Source organism: Cryphonectria parasitica (genome assembly GCF_011745365.1).
Source record: "Cryphonectria parasitica EP155 unplaced genomic scaffold M406scaffold_7, whole genome shotgun sequence".
NCBI classification, from domain to species: domain Eukaryota; kingdom Fungi; phylum Ascomycota; class Sordariomycetes; order Diaporthales; family Cryphonectriaceae; genus Cryphonectria; species Cryphonectria parasitica.
This window is the reverse complement of record NW_024468915.1, coordinates 2,371,250-2,386,780: the sequence shown is the minus strand read 5'-3', so window position 1 is coordinate 2,386,780 and position 15,531 is coordinate 2,371,250. Positions and strand designations below refer to the sequence as shown.

The 15,531-nt window shown below is 51.1% G+C and overlaps 4 protein-coding genes across 4 annotated transcripts; 1 reads left to right on the top strand and 3 right to left on the bottom strand.

The window, feature by feature from the left end:
* Window positions 1-636: 636 nt before the first annotated feature.
* M406DRAFT_93111 (family 61 glycoside hydrolase) lies at window positions 637-2,012 on the bottom strand (the record flags this gene model as incomplete). Its single annotated transcript, XM_040926242.1, has 2 exons — window positions 1,137-2,012; window positions 637-1,048 (listed from the first exon to the last, which is right to left on the bottom strand). The coding sequence occupies exons 1-2, from the start codon at window positions 1,829-1,831 to the stop codon at window positions 637-639; spliced, it is 1,107 nt and encodes a 368-aa protein (XP_040773957.1). The 5' UTR covers window positions 1,832-2,012.
* A 1,413-nt stretch (window positions 2,013-3,425) lies between these two features.
* On the top strand, window positions 3,426-4,783 carry M406DRAFT_352900 (uncharacterized protein; the record flags this gene model as incomplete). The annotated part of the gene is made up of 4 exons (XM_040922719.1): window positions 3,426-3,858; window positions 3,951-4,232; window positions 4,307-4,397; window positions 4,448-4,783. Exons 1-4 carry the CDS (start codon window positions 3,473-3,475, stop codon window positions 4,781-4,783), a joined length of 1,095 nt encoding a protein of 364 aa, XP_040773736.1. The 5' UTR covers window positions 3,426-3,472.
* Window positions 4,784-5,183: 400 nt separating this feature from the next.
* Window positions 5,184-8,341, bottom strand: M406DRAFT_93109 (expansin-related; the record flags this gene model as incomplete). The annotated part of the gene is made up of 7 exons (XM_040926241.1): window positions 5,184-6,753; window positions 6,856-6,933; window positions 7,014-7,191; window positions 7,304-7,525; window positions 7,640-8,029; window positions 8,065-8,176; window positions 8,250-8,341. The coding sequence occupies 7 exons, from the start codon at window positions 8,339-8,341 to the stop codon at window positions 6,293-6,295; spliced, it is 1,533 nt and encodes a 510-aa protein (XP_040773735.1). The 3' UTR covers window positions 5,184-6,292.
* An 820-nt stretch (window positions 8,342-9,161) lies between these two features.
* On the bottom strand, window positions 9,162-11,051 carry M406DRAFT_72740 (uncharacterized protein; the record flags this gene model as incomplete). Its single annotated transcript, XM_040925575.1, has 2 exons — window positions 9,162-10,443; window positions 10,516-11,051. 2 exons carry the CDS (start codon window positions 11,049-11,051, stop codon window positions 9,162-9,164), a joined length of 1,818 nt encoding a protein of 605 aa, XP_040773734.1.
* Window positions 11,052-15,531: the final 4,480 nt, after the last annotated feature.

The window sequence follows — 15,531 nt, the reverse complement described above, 5'->3', positions numbered from 1 at the left end:
CGGTACGGGAAAAAAGTATTTTGGAGACCAGGCATCCGATGAAGCACTACGAGAATCCCGAACGCTACGATCGTGACTAGACAGCCTGCTGAAGCGTGGCGTGGATGCTAGAACGAAGCCATCGGCATTTAGGTCGAGAGCTAAGTCGGCTCGAGGGGGCGTTGTGTTCAGGCAGTGGAGAAGCTAAAGAAGACGCTCGGTGGGTGAGACGGAGCACAGGGAGAACGCTATTCCTGTAATTTGTAAACACTCCGGGCGAACAGACGAGGCTGATGAAGTAGAGGAGGGCTCGGACTTCTTCTTTCTTTATTTTTCTGAACTACTTGGTGCCGAACTGGCCGAGATCTCGGGATGTGGCATTTAGTGTGCATAAAAGTAGATATAGAGCAGTGCCCATTGCGCGGGGTGGGAAACATGGGAGCGTGTTAATTAAGACACAAAAAGATTCCTTTTAATAGGCAAGTTCTTATTCATACTTATGGACACTTGAACTTGACGAGATATGTCATAACTAAATACACGCTGAAAAATAAAACCAACCCCCCACCAAGTTGACATGAAATTCCATCAAGCCAAAAAATTTCCTTGTCTTCCCTTCTTCTTCTCTGACACCGTCATCTGTCAGTTCACAACACCTTACAGAGACACATCACGAGCGTGTCTGCGCTTCTTGGAGCACGAGGACTTGGCGGTAGTGGTGGCAGCAGACGCAGCAGAGCTGACAGATGTAGAAGCAGCAGCTACGGCAACCGTTGTCTCGGCAGCAGCAGCAGAGCTCGAGGTGGCGGCCGCTGCTGTAGTCTCAGGAGCGGTCGAAGACGTGGTGGCGGCCACGGCGGCTGCTGAGCTCGTTGTGGCAGCGGCAGCAGCAGCAGAAGACGAAGTCGCAGCCGCCGAGGTGGTCACGGCGGCAGCAGCGCTGGTCGACGCAGCACTGGACGCGGCGGATGTGGCGGCGGCGGCACCTGTGGTCGCAGTCACGGTCTGGTTGGTTCCACCCTCCATCAGAGCGGGACCCGGGATTGTGTAGTTCAACAGCGTGGTGTAACTAGAAGAATTGGTCCATAACTTGTTAGTAAGTTGTATAAAGGTGAAAGTATACATATAAAGGGAGAGGGGGCGAGGGGTCGACGAACGGGTTGAAGTAGATGCCAGGGTCGGTCTCGTGGTAGAGCTCCGTACCCAGAGTGCCCGATGGGCTTGTGGTGCCGCTGCCGGTGACCTGAATGTTGACACACTGAGGGTAGTTCTGAGCACCATTCAGACTCTCTGAACCGTGGACAGCAATAATCTCATGTCTGAAGACGTAGTTGCCCGCAGCCAGGTCCGAGGGCACGGTCGAGGTCCACGAGTTGTTGTTGGCGATAAGATCGTAGGACGCCCAGGTCTGCGAGGGCACATCGAAGCCACCCTCGTCGATCTTGACCCACTCGAGAGCAGTCTTGTCCATTGTAGGGTCGGTGCAGTCACCAGGGCACAGGGCCACGTAGGTGAGGACGGGACCAGGATGAGGCCAAGCCGTCCACTGGAACTCGACAGTACCACCAGCCTTGACGGTGGCAGTCAGGTTGGCAGGCTGGCCGTCCAGGTGGCAGATGATGTCGGAAGTGTTGTAGGCGCTGGGGGCAATGTATCCATTGTCGAGATCCTCAGCCCACCAACCGACAGACTCGGTAAAGGTGCCTGTGTTCTCCTTCTCGTAGTAGTAGTCAAGCGAGAAGCCGCCATAGTAAACGCCGTCGGCCACAATACCCGTGACGTGACCGTGACCCAGAGCAGTGCCGGCCAGAGCACCCAGGAGGATGGCCGTAGATTGAAACTTGGACACCATTGTGATGATTGTTGTTTATAAGTCTTGAGAAGGGGTAAAGGAGGGACTTTGGTGGAAGATAGTTTCAATGTTGGCAAAAAGAAAAAAAAAAGGAATGTCCAGCTTCACACAGTGAAGTTCACGAAAAGAATGACGAATAGAAAGAGTGGCTCGGTTGGAACACCGTACAAACAAGCTGTGACAGTCGAGGTTGGCTGATATCAACAACAGACTGAGCACCACCACGGAGTCCCAGCTCGAATATATAAGACGGTTACATGGTCTAAAATGCTTTGCTTCCTCGGAATCAACCGACATCACCCCTGAAGGACGACTTGCCTCGCTTGGCTGCTGAGCCGCCATGGTGGATTTTCTCTGCACCTGATGTCATTTACATTTTGTTTCACGATCATCGAAACGAGATCCTCTCTTGCTCTCAGTGGTGGAAATTGGTCCTAGGAGCACCTCTCGTGGGGCCACCCCTTCAAACTGAGGCTGAATTTCGATGATTGACATCCCTGCCCTATGGATCCTTTCATATAAACCGTTTCAACCCTGCATGCAGACCCATGTTTCAAAACGTTTCTATCGCGCTTATCTTGACGTCTGCTCTTTTCTTTTCTCTTCTCTTTTCTCTTCTCCCCCCTCCTAGGAATCCTTCATAGTAAACATGTAACCGCGCGATTTCCATATCCGAGGCATGATTTTAAATGGCCACTGATGTCATGCATGGTTAATCAATGTGGCGTTTTGTTTGTGTTCTTTCCCTGTTGTGCTCCCTAACTGTGCGAGACTGACTGTTGATTGTCGACTCAACTATGGGACATGATCATAATGTTGAGGTCCTGTTCGGATAAGTGATTACTTGACATAATTTCTAAGTTGAGCCTAGAAACCGGTGCTTAATGATCCCTAGTATTCCCTGCACTGTTTGAAGCCACGTGCAATGGCAAAATTGAGGTAGGCTGGGATGGTATGAACGCTGGTTATTCATTGTTCTTGGAATGCTCTTGTTTATACTCTGTTGATTTCCTTTCTTTTCTCTCTCATGGCATTCTTCTTCAGCACTGCTCCTGACGTCCTCGCAAACCGGCAGTCGGTACATGCTGAACCACGGAATTCTGCTTACACATCTCTCTAAGACCCAAGCCTTTGATTGCCGTGTAACTTAGTAGGGACACATACGGTTGTAAGACCTAACTGCAGTGTGTGAGACAGTCTTTCCCGATCCAGTCTACGGCCCTAGGCATCACCGCCGGGACGAGACACATTTCTCAGATCGATTCGTTCCTTTGCGAGGTCCCACACTCTAATTGTGTGTACAGTGACGCCGCAGAATGGCGGAACATCGCAGCCAGTTGCTTACAGAAGGGCTGACGGGGTCCAGTTATGTCCTATCTGGTGTCTCCTTGGCGCCATGATCATCACAAATCTCTACCACGCTGGGAATATGGGAAGACTGACTACATGTGGCTGAGTGTCATGTGTCAGATTACATGTTCGGGTCGTCGACAACATGCCCTGATTTAACAGTAGTTGTTCACCGTTCTAATGTAGCCAGCCCAAGAAGATGTTTGCCGATTCTGTTCTGGTTGCTGAAAGGGAACTCGAACACGTTGCGCACCAGTTTCGCAAAAGAGAAGACTCGATCATCTTCTCACCATGGACTCTTATCTCCTCAAGGCTGCGGTTCTGTATGCCCTCTCTGCGGCTTCCCGTACCTGTACCGCCGTGGATGACATTCTGCAGAGTGCGTACACCGCAACTGCATTATTTGACTCTCTCACATACGAGCTGCTCGACCTCAAAGTTCCGCTCGAGCGCCTAGGAGATCCCGACCTCGTCATACCTCGTCAGCTGCAGCCTCCGATATTAAAGATCGTGCGCAGCTGTGGAGATGTGCTTTCCCACATCGACGAGTGGGTTGAAAAAACCCCCCGCGACGCACATCAGGACGCAATTCCGTCCACCGATAACCTTCAGCAACTGCATAGCAATCTGTGTACCTGTCGAAGAGCCTTACAACTGGCGCTCGAGGCAGTGAACCTGTACGTAAAAGAAATAAAATCTGTTTCCAATCTGCTACCACTCATATTAGAATATGAAGGGTACTGACCGCTGGACGGTGTTGATATTTTAGGGCAGGACCGGAAGACGATGCTATTGACGCCAATTTCTTCGGCACATACCTCGATCACGACACAAGAAGGCTTCTAGCTCTGATTCGTCGAATGCTGCAACAAGTTCAAGAGGGTGATCGTGAAGACCCCCTGAAGCAGGCACTTTGGTCTTCTCTCGATGAGGTGCGGCTGTACATACAAAGCAAGTGTCGAAATCAGGAAGACAAAAAGCCCAGCCTCATTCAAGCCCTCGAGGCAGCATCCTGCGGAGGAAGTCAAATGAGCGAGCGTGATGAGTTAAGGTATGTCAATCATACCTACTGACAAGAATATTTGTTCCCTGTCTATGTGATTAACTGAAATGCGATTTACTTAGCATGGCCTCAAGAATGACCCCCGAACCAGGACCAGCAGACTCGCCACCAGCTGCCGTTGCCACTGAAAACCGCAAGGGTACAAACAAACTCGTGAAAGCTCTTGCAAGATTGTCAATGGGTGCACCCAAAAAACTCAACAGCCTCTCGGTCCCGTCGCTGCAGAGCTCTCCCTCTCGTCCCTCGTCAGAGAGAACCATGGAGAAAACTCTGGCGGACGATTCTACTTCGGTGGCCAGCAGCGCTCTGGATACGTGCGGGCAATCCTCGGTGGTTTCTTACACATCACGTGGTTCTACATCGTCGTATCCCTCAAGCTCAGGTTCAAGAGAGCTCTCGAACACTTTTATTCCCATGTCGGCCCCGAAACATACTCAGCAGCAGCGGCGAACATTGACTTCGATGGACGAAGAAGACGTGGTGGCCTCGCCGTCACACGCAACACCAACAGCTACCAACACCCCGTCTCCAGTTGTTAATGATATCGTGGATCATAACTCTCAATCTAATATTCTAATGCCTTCGTCCCCTCAACATACCGCAGGACGTACGTTGGCTGGTGGTAGTCAGCTACCATCCTTCGCGACCAGCCCACCAGACAAGATCGTCATAGACCCGTTTGATATTCCTGCGATATGGAGACCAGACTACTCCAGAAACACTCGCACAGAACTGGTACGCACAAGATTGCTATCCAACCCTGGCAAGGACCATAAAGCTCCAGTGCATGGGTCTGCCGTCTTCTACGCTGATCTGTCACCGTCTGCATACATAATCGCCAGCAAGTACGGAGACAAGACTATCAAGGTCCACGGACTCCCCCAGTGCAACGTCCAGGCATCTCTCAAGATTAGCTTCTACATCCAGATGCAGGAGCGGTCACGGGATTTCTTCGTGACCAGCCACGCCATCATCTCAGAGACCAGGAGCCTGATGGCCGTCGCTGCAGGATTCGGAGATAGCCTGGAGATCTGGAACTGGGAATCCAAGAAGAAATTGCAAGTGATCGACTCTGTGTTCCGTTGGACGGCTGCCAGAAAGGACATGTTTGAGACGAACTATCCGCCACTGGCTTGTTACCGAGAGGGGGAAAACGCAATCTACCTGTTTCCAGTCGCCCAGGGCAACAGCAACAACTTTTCACACCATGCCGCCAATTCGAAGATGAATGTCTTCGGCTCACCCACAACCATCCACCTCGCCAAGGCCGGACTCCCTCATATTCCCACGTTTCCAGAAATGGTGTACTCGGCGACAGGACCACTCCTCGTGGCCGCTGCAGGACCACGACCGCCCAGGCCAGGCCACCCCCCTCCAGAACACGCAGCCATGTTGATGGTGTGGGATCTCGCCGCAGACCCCGCGGTCCAGTCCTCACTGACCCGCCGGTCCTGCATGCCCACCAGGTACGCAGAGCTGCAAGGATCGCTGCCCTGTGGTCTCGCGACCCACGGCAGCACCGTCGTCTCCATCTGGATCCCGCACCATGTTCGGGTGATAGGGCGGCCTGGCGCATGGCAGGTGGAGCCGGTCACACAGCTTGAGCGCTATGTGCTGGTCTGGGATTTTGAGACGGACAGGACCGATTTGTTTGCCATCCCGAACGAGAACACAATAGCTTGTATCAGTCCCGATTGTCGCTATGTGGCGTACCGGCAAGGTCCCGGCCCAGACACGAAGGAGGGGAGAGACGTCTGCATGGTGATTCTGGACGCCATGAACGGAGGACACGAGCTCTGGAGGACACCTACACCGCAGGGAGCCAGTGGGCTCATGAGGGGCTGTGATCAGCTTATGGACCTCTCGAGGATTACTTTTATCTCTTTCTCTTCAGACGGTGACCAGTTTATCGTTGGAGATGCGACTGGGTCCGTTGGCATATACGAGCACAAGATGGTCGATAATTCTTTGAGAAGTTCAGGGAACGTGGTGTGAATTTGTGGTGATATGACTAGCACCATAAGTACTCAAGGAATTACTCCATTGATTCAGTCGACTGAGAACTGAACACCCATATCAATATAGTAGTAATTAGCATCAGCATCAGCCGGCGCCGTAAAGGACGTGACGGCCTCCATGTTCACAATCTGTTCCCCAGTAGGACTTGTCAGACGAATAGCGATGGGCACATTCACAGGACCAGCCCCCTGCGGCATGACCCAAGACCCGTAGCGCTCCTGCGGTCTGCTGCTCGTGTAGTCTGGGTTATGCTCGAGAGCCAGCCACTCGGTGTCGCCCGAGCCCAGCACCTCGAAGGAGATGATGCTGCCGGGGCCGTTGGCGTTGACGGCCGACATGGCGAAATAGTAGGGGCCGGCGCCCACCTGGAGCCAGACGTAGACGTTGCCTGGCTTGGGGCATGGGATGCGTTGGTAACGAATCGGGATTACCCCTTCAGTCAGGCTGCCGTTGCCTTGTAGACGGCCCATGGCAACATCTGACAGATCCACTGGGAGGGGAAGAAAGTATCAGTCTTTGTTGTTTAAAAGAAACAAGAAAAAAAGGGAAGATAATTATTTTCAATCAAGGTAGTGGAGAGGTAATTACTTACTGTGATGACTGCCCTCGGGAATTGGACATCCATAGGTAAAGTCTGACACCTCTCCGCAGTGATCCGCACCAGAGCCACCTGAATAAGAGCTTGTAAGTCATCATTGCGCAAACACTCGTTATGATGAATCAAACTCTGTAGGGGACAAAAGTACTCACAGCACCATTTGGGATTCGCATCACAGGGACAGCTGTCGACAATCTCAAGGATAATAGGATCAGTATACCCATCCTCACCAACTGCATAGTCTGTGCCGTCGTCCTTGGTGCGGATCAGCTCAAAACACTCTCCACATGACAGGTAGTTATCGAGGTCTCCAGGCAGGTTGGGCCAGAACTATTAGAGAGAAACAGATGGTCAATAAACATTCAAAAGAAGCGTTGTTTTGCGTGTGCTACCCTACGTAAATGTACGTGAATCAAATGGGCAGTAGAGGACACCCGCGTACCTGGGTGTAGTAATCGCCATTGGGCGCAGCAAAGTTGCCTCTCATCGTCAGGTTGCTCGTTGTCGGGTCTTGACAGAGGCTCGGGTAGGCCAGACAAAAGGCGTCGCAGGTATCTCCCAGCGTCTCGGCAACCCATGCCTCAGATGTGTTGGTGTTGGTGCAGAGACCGTAGAGGCCAAACCCACAAGCCCCTCCCTCTGTCTCGCCAAAGTGCGTTGATCTCTAGACAATGAGACTTGAATGTCAGCAAAGATGGAATTGGTGTAGTGCATGCAATTCTATCGGTGTGGTTATGAACAAGTGAAGAGACAAAAAGAAGAGGAAAACAAATCTCACGCTGTAGTGCCACTCCTCCGTGTCGTTCACGTGGAAAGTCTCCCCCCACATGGTTCCAGACATGCAGTCTGCAGAAGGCGGCGTGATGCACTCTCCCGTGCAGGTATCGTCGCACGAGCTTGATTCATTCTGGTTGGAGCAGTAGAGAGGGCAGCACACGTTGTCGACCAGGGTCCAGTCGCCACAGGAGCTTGAGTTGGCCGACGGGTAAGCAGACTGCGCGTGAGACGCTATCGTCGCCGTGGCATCGGTCGTGGTGTAGTCTTCTGGGCCAGTGTAGCTGCTAACGCTGGTGGCTGTGGTCGCCGCCGTCACACTGCTGGTCATTGTCTGGAATATGTCAGTCAATATCCGCGATCCAAGTTGCCTTGAGCGTGGGCTCTGAAGAGGCTATTATCATTCAACTCTATCAGGTTACAACTCACAGAAGCATCACTGGACGGAATGCACTGCGAGTAGTACGCATTGGTGACGAAGCATGTGTAGCCAGTCTCACAACATGTTGCTCCTGTCCAGCCTTCGCCGCCGCATTGCGCACTTGGTCATTCACAACTTGTGAGTAAGTGTGTAACCAAGATATGTCGGGGCCGATCTAGGGTTGGGATCTTACTAGGATGCTGCGCAATCATCTTGTTGCAAAGATACCTGAACGAGGCTTGCGAGGCCTTGCAAAACAAAGAAGAGTCTGGGTGAGAAGCCCATGGTTTCAAGCCACGCGTCGGGTTCTTTGATTAATTGAATCTCAAGCTTGGCATTCTTGATCCATTGGCTGAGGTGACCGCCGAAGAGGATAATTAATAGTGGCAGTCTTCGGAACGATTGTAAGTGAACACACACAAGAGCATATATATTTGGTCACTTGGCTATGAACTTTAATCAAAGCTGGAGTATTGTCCCTGTGAAATTCCTTTTCCTCTTTCATCTGACGGGCAAGTCTCCGACCCAGCAATTAACAACACCTGATATGGGATGACCGACGCTGGGGCATGACCCGAAGGGAACCAAAGTATCCGCAGCAACTCCTCCACATTTCCCGAGGCTGATGAAGCTTGTCAGCGATTGGTACTTGCCCAGCATCGCCAGCGAATTGAAGTTTTAGGCGGCCCGTGGTTCCCAGCATGATCCGGTTCTGAGTCTTATAATTTTCTCAACAAGGCAAACTGGCGTCTGTTCTCGGTTAGCACTGGTGGAAGATTGCGGAGGGATCACCCGTCTGGAACCTGGGCCTCCGCAGCGAATATGTACTAGCCATTTGGATCTCCTAATTGGGATTTGACTTTGAGAATCATTTCGAAATGTAGTATTTGGCTATTTGATTACGCAGAAAGAACTTGATCATATGCCTGCAGGAGCAAAAGACTCTTTTGAAAAGAACTCTCAGTAATTGAGTACTAAGCTATAATTAATATCTCGCTATGCATGCAAATGCATTGCTCATACAAATATGACCCCTTTTAACATACGATCAGTAACTCCCATGCTCACGACAGGTTCCACAATTATCCCCTCTGTAGAAAAGAACTCAGTCTTCACCCGAGCCCCACAGGTCGTCGTCCTTATCGTCATCGTGACCATCCTCAGCGCCCCGAGCGTTCTCATCACCCCCCAGGCCCTCCATTGCCCATTTGACCTGCAGCAGTCGCAGCATGTCATCGTCTTCGAGCACAGGCCCGTACTTCATGTTGCACTTCATGCCCAGCGCTTGTCCCTCAAACTTACTCGCGATGCCCGCATGGCCCAGCGGCTGGCGTCTGGGAGGAACACTCACCCTGAGCTCGTGTTTCCGCAGGGATTTGGCCGAAACGTGTGTTAACCACTTGCGAGGCTGCTCTTGGCCAAAGCCGCCGTAATCTTTCCAGGCAGTGAGGACGATACACTTATCCATGAGATCGGTGTTGACCACACCGAAGCTATAGTCCGTGTGGGCATCCTCGCAGCAGTAGACCATGCCCTGGTTGGTTTGGAGGTACTGGACCGCATCCATGAGGCCAGGCTCGGCTAACTTCAGGTGACCCTCCTTGTCCATTTGTCCTGTTGCCAGAGCCATCTCCTCAGAGATGGTAGAGTGAATGGAGCGGGTCAAAGGATCGAGGGGAAACTTCCAACATGGAGTCGAGGCCGTAAACCTTGCAAAGACATCATTGCTGATCGGGTCGGGCCACACCACGACCTGTGTCTTGACCATGAGCTGGCCGTTGACAAGTTTCGCCTCGTGAGAAGTCTCGGCCAAGATTTTCAGGCCCGCCTCGGGCAATTTGGTCGCCCTGAAGGATCGAGTGCTCATGGAATTGAGAACCAGCTTGGCTTCGTCGCTGTCGCACTGACCCAGAGCAATGGTCTTTGCCAGAAGGCGCCCGAGGTTGAAAGTGGGCACTCCTGAGAGGGAGCTGAAGTTTTGGTCATTGTAGCACGACGGGATGAAGGCGGTGGGTCGATGGATGGTCTGGCAGCGATCACAGAAGAAGCCATCCGGAACGAGGCGCGCACCAAGAGGTCTGGACTTGTCGGCTTCACCAGACACATGGGCGATCTTTCTGGAGCTCATCTTGAGGTCCGAGAGCTCTTTGGGTTTGAGATGGGACGGGATCAGACTCTTGACGTCAACCCAAGGGCTTCCTGTGCCCTGCTTGGGTGGACCGGCGAAATCACCCGCGCACCAAGCGCAGTAGCATCTTGGAGCACCAGGCTGTCGACAGCTACACTGGAAGTCGGCAAGCTGTTTCAGAGCCTTCGGGTCACCCATCACAGGCTTCGAGTACATGTCCAGAGCCTGGCTGTTGCGAGCATCCACCAGCCCTTCCGTTCTATATGCCCAATCAATCAGTTGATTAGTACAGACACACTCCCTTGCTTGTTCTAGACGTGTAAGCACATACAGCACAGTTTTCTTCTGAACACGACGCTTCGGAGCCTTGACTACGTTGTGTGATGGGAACGCGCGCTTCAATTCGGCAGACCACCAAGGCTGTTCGGCACAACGCTTCTTGGACGTGGCCATCGTGGTGGGCTTTTGCTTGCTATGCTGTGGCGCGACAGCCAAAGATGTAGCTACAAGCCGTTCTCGCTTCGTAGTGGGTTCGAGGAGGATAACAGGTGCGGCTTTGCGCTTAGTACGAGTTGAGGGTGGGTGATTGGGTTTGTCCGCCCGATGATTATTCAAGGTGGCTGTTGTTGTTGTCTCTTCCTTATCGTTCGGTTCGGTGGCCGTGAAAGAGGTGACCTCATGCCGACCACGCTCTCTAATGGGCTGGCGAAGTATCACAGGTGAGCCCTTTCGCTGAGAACGAGCTGAAGGTACACGCCTGTCGGCCTCACGGATCTTGTCGATGGCCTTGCTCGTGGTCGGGGTTGCCGTGGTGCCTTTGAAGCCATAGGCCTTGGGCTGCACAAAGGTCTGCTTGTTGCATGACATTGTTGATAGGATAAAATTCAGAAAGGGCAGTGGTGATGATCTGGTATGTGTAGACAGAGAAGAAAAGGCAAAGTTGTGCAATGGTGTCGGGTTTGAAGTAATTCAGAGCAAAACTGGTTTATGAAGTCAAGTTTCAAGTTGTGGATAGCAGGCTGAGCTCCAATGTGAATGTTGTAATTTTCAGTGAATCTGTTGTTAGATTTAATAAGTCTTCACTTAACACAATTCTAGAGAGAGACATTTCACTGATTTGTTGGGATCTGGGCACACGATGTTACATATTGTGACAGAACAATGAAATTGATAATAATGATGTGAAGCCCGCTATCTAATAGAAATGAGGTGGTTAATTGCAAGACTTGAATGAAGCGTGTGACCGATGGCAAGCCTATGAATGTTACTAATTCTTCTCTACAGCTAGTGTACAGCATAGCTTGTATTGACTCACAAAAAAACAAGTCCTAGCTTTGGGCTGGAATGTCCCTAGGCATGTCACTATGACAGACACTTTGAAAAGTGATGATGCCTATTATCCTTCGTTCCGTTAAGAAGGAGGACTAATTATGAGCTTGAAGCACGATCCACCATACTTGGATAATGTAAAGATCTATTTAGCTGTGACTAACCTTGACAGATGTCTGAACATCAACAGAGACGTGGTGGACAATGCACAGACCTCATCACTTGAGAACATCCCCATTCTCATCTAAGATCCCAAGCTTGATTAATCATGGCGGTCGTCTCGCCCGGCTAATCGTCTACAATCATACGAGACACTAAAGATTTGACCTGAATGTGGCGCTAATCCCCTAGACTGGATTGTGTGGCCATGTTTCCAGACATGCCTAACACGCAAGGGGATCAACCTATGGAGAAGCACATACAGTGAGATGAGCTATGTAACAAATTTTCTATGTTCTAGTGTGTCTCTAAAGCACACCACTAGAAAGATCGCTAAGCATACCTTTGAGTAAAAGTGCTTCTACTCGAACACTCAAAGAATGACCGCCCACAACGCTTACCTAAAGGTGCGTCCCATATAGAACGTGGCAGGCTGAGAAATCTCGTACCGTTACCAGATGGCACGTATCCACCGAATAATTCAGCCTCCAAAGTACCCTCTTTACATGCATACACCCCTCAGGGTATAATTTTCACACTTTGCCACTTGGAAAGTGCGTGACGTACCATACAGAATCCAGGCTCAAATCAGACTTACTTCACTTGAAAATGCTGGTTGAGTGAGTAGATAACTACTGAAGATCGACCGAGGCTTTCCTGCTATGATTATTAAGACAAAAAAGCAGTGGGTAAATCTGGTAGGAGAAATAATATCTTACTCCATAGTTACGTATGGGCCCAGGTGGCGAAGTGTGGAAATCATACCCTGAGGGTTGTACAGCTTTAGAGTCATGTGTGAAGAGAAAGATCGATGGGCTCGCTACTTTGAGGAAGGACGCTCTGAGAAACTTTGTCGAGAATAGACCTCAGATATGTCTGGGGCAGCCATCGAATTAGGAGCAGGAGGCAATCCATCCTTACAAAAATGCGAACCAGTCATTTAGGTCCCATGACCTTTCGTTGTGGCACAACCAGCAGCGGATTGCTTTTGGTTTCCTGTTAGCATTGCCTCAGCCGCCACCGCCACCGCAGAGTTACGATCGGTTGGCTTATGAAAAAGAAGGACGCTCTTGCATTGTAGGCATGGTGGTTGAATGTGATCGGCATTCTGGTTGCGTCTTGTTGGATTTACAATCTTCAGCTGGTATTGCCACTTCATCAATACGATTACGATTTGTTAGAATCCTGTGGATATCAAGAACATTTAAAGAGATTGAGCTCGATCACTCTGTCAAGACGGGGAAGAGACCAGCTAGGAGGGAGCCACTGAGATGACCAATGCATATAATACACATCTTCAGCGAGAGATGGCTGCGGATCATCAAGTCTGTCTACTGTGCTGCGTACAGGTATCTAGCCCTGCATTATTCTACTGCTTGAGTTATCGTAACCTGCAGCTTTCCAGATTTGGACCTACCCTACGTAGGCGACGACACAGCGAAATATGTCCCCATGAGCCTCAAGGCCCCACCACTCGGAGTTCGTGTCTCAGTGAAACCTGACCTTAGGTGATAGCTACAACCCGGCGTGGCGCTACGTTCCTGCATGCCAAGGAGTCGCATCCGATGCAACGGGGGAGAGAAGACCGAATGACATGTGGGCTAGACCACCCCTCGGTAGCAGAGTTCTGCACACACCGTCGACTATGATCTGATATCTACAAGGCCAACAGCCAGAAGCGACCCACATTAGCCCCTTCATCGATCAAGCGCCACTCGTTCAGTGTATGGCTGTCACAATAGTGATGGACTTTGCGATCTCAGTCAGGTTGTGTCCCGATAATATATAAAAGTAGTACAGTAGCACCTTACACATTGGAAGTCAACCGTGCAGAGCCATTGCAACAGAGCCATGCTGTGGATCATCTTCTTTTCGTTTTTAAAGTGGGTACCCTCCCACCATTATATCCGTATTCGTGAATCTAGAACCGGTGTTCGTGCGGTTCGGAGCAAGAGAGACTCTGGTAACCGTGCCTTCTCGCTGTCTCATAGGTTTATTTACCTCCTAGCATCTGACCGGTCAGTAGATTTGCCCTCAATGTGACGGAGCTGCGGCGACGAGATCTACCAGCGCCTCGGTATGCAGGCAGGGGCCAGTGAGGCATATATCGCTTCGAGTTCTTCAGACTAACATGGTACACGGCGATCTTGCATGGGCTCATTAGTCCGAAGCACCAGACAGCAGCCATGAGAAGCGTCAGTCGACAGATTGTGGCAATAGTACATAGAAATCTATGGTACCGAGGGTAGGATTGCAGCTGTCATAGCGCCCAGCTAGACCCCGGATAACGAATAATGACTATGCTATGGAATTTGACATGCATGTCCCATCTAGGTATATTACGACCTCGCTTCTGATGGGCGAGAATACCCCCCTCCCTCCTACCCAGCCGTAACTGGGCAATATCGCCTTTTTTCCATCCACTCTCTCCTCGCTGTGAAGTGTACATGGCCTTTGATCACGGTCGGGAACGCAATTGGCGGATTCTAAGACTCACCAGCACTAGCTAGCAGTCAGTACTGGTGGGGGCCACACGGAGTCCGACAATGGAACGGGTAAGGGAAGGGGGGAAAGTATCACTAGGAGCTGCAGTCCTACGTCCTTGATGATGATGACGATGATGCCGAATATGTCTGATCTGAAAAAGGTTGACTGGGTACTATTCAAAGTGAGACGGGCCATAATTCACCGAGTTACTTCTGCTGTACGATGCCGTGGATGTCCTGATGAAATTACTGGGCTGCTGAACAAGATGTATTTTCGTACGAGGGGTCGACAGTGGACAAACAGACCCCGCAGCGGGAGCGGCAGACAGGGGTGGTTGGCAGGGACAGGGGTTCCTTGAGGTACCTGCAGCCAGGTCCTCCCCCCCCCACCCTGGGGCCCACCCCTTTGCTCTTGCCCTGTCATCTCGAACGCACCCTCCGAATGTGGCAGCTTAGAAAACTGGGGGTCATCCCTGCAGCCGGATCCCCCCGTTAGTAGCCTCGCTGGAGGATGAAGAAGTAGGGATCGACGAGGCTCTGCCACAACGTTTTGATCTTGCTTTTGGAGTAGGCGGAGATTGAAGGACTCTGGCTCTGCGATTTTTTACTTCTTCTTTTCTTCTTCAAGTTACACAAGGACATTCCACCTGACCATCGCGTCACCAGTCGGCCGACACGCAATAAAACCCGATCCACCCAGAATCCCAGACCCAGCCCGGCATCCAGTACCCGTGTGGCAGTGTTGGTTGGCATTGCAGCATTATGTGCGTTGAGAAGGCTACCTGCCTACTTCCTACATGGCCCCTTGGTTGGTCGCAAACGAGAACAAATATACATCCATCTATATATGTGTGTGTGAACATCGCCAAGCTGCATCAAGCTGCACACAACCCATGCAAAAGAAACGCCATGTCTCGCCACAGCTCCGACCTTCCCGCTAGATATGGCTGGTACGGTACCCCGAGGACAAAAAGCACGGGTAAAAGAATGCATCAATTAGAGTATGTATCTTGTATGAAATAAGTGGGGAGCCTACGACACAAGATCGTGCCACTTTTCTACTTGCAAGGCTTCTGTCTCTGGAGAATGTGGCCGTTAGTTAATCTTATGCTGACAACCGTCTGATAGGATCACAAGCGTCCTCCCTCCGGTGCTCCCATCCATCGATCAATAATCATCGCCATACTCTTACCGTCTGGACAATTGCTACAGTGATGCCTTTCGACAAGAGCCCCATTCAACCCGCCGTGCTGCTCAGTTCAGAGCCCTGGCACCAAAGCTCCGACTTCGCCGTCACCAAGCTACGCTTCCAAGTCTCCCTCCAATATGACAACAACATCCCGCAGGATGACATGCTGAAGATTTCAGCACAC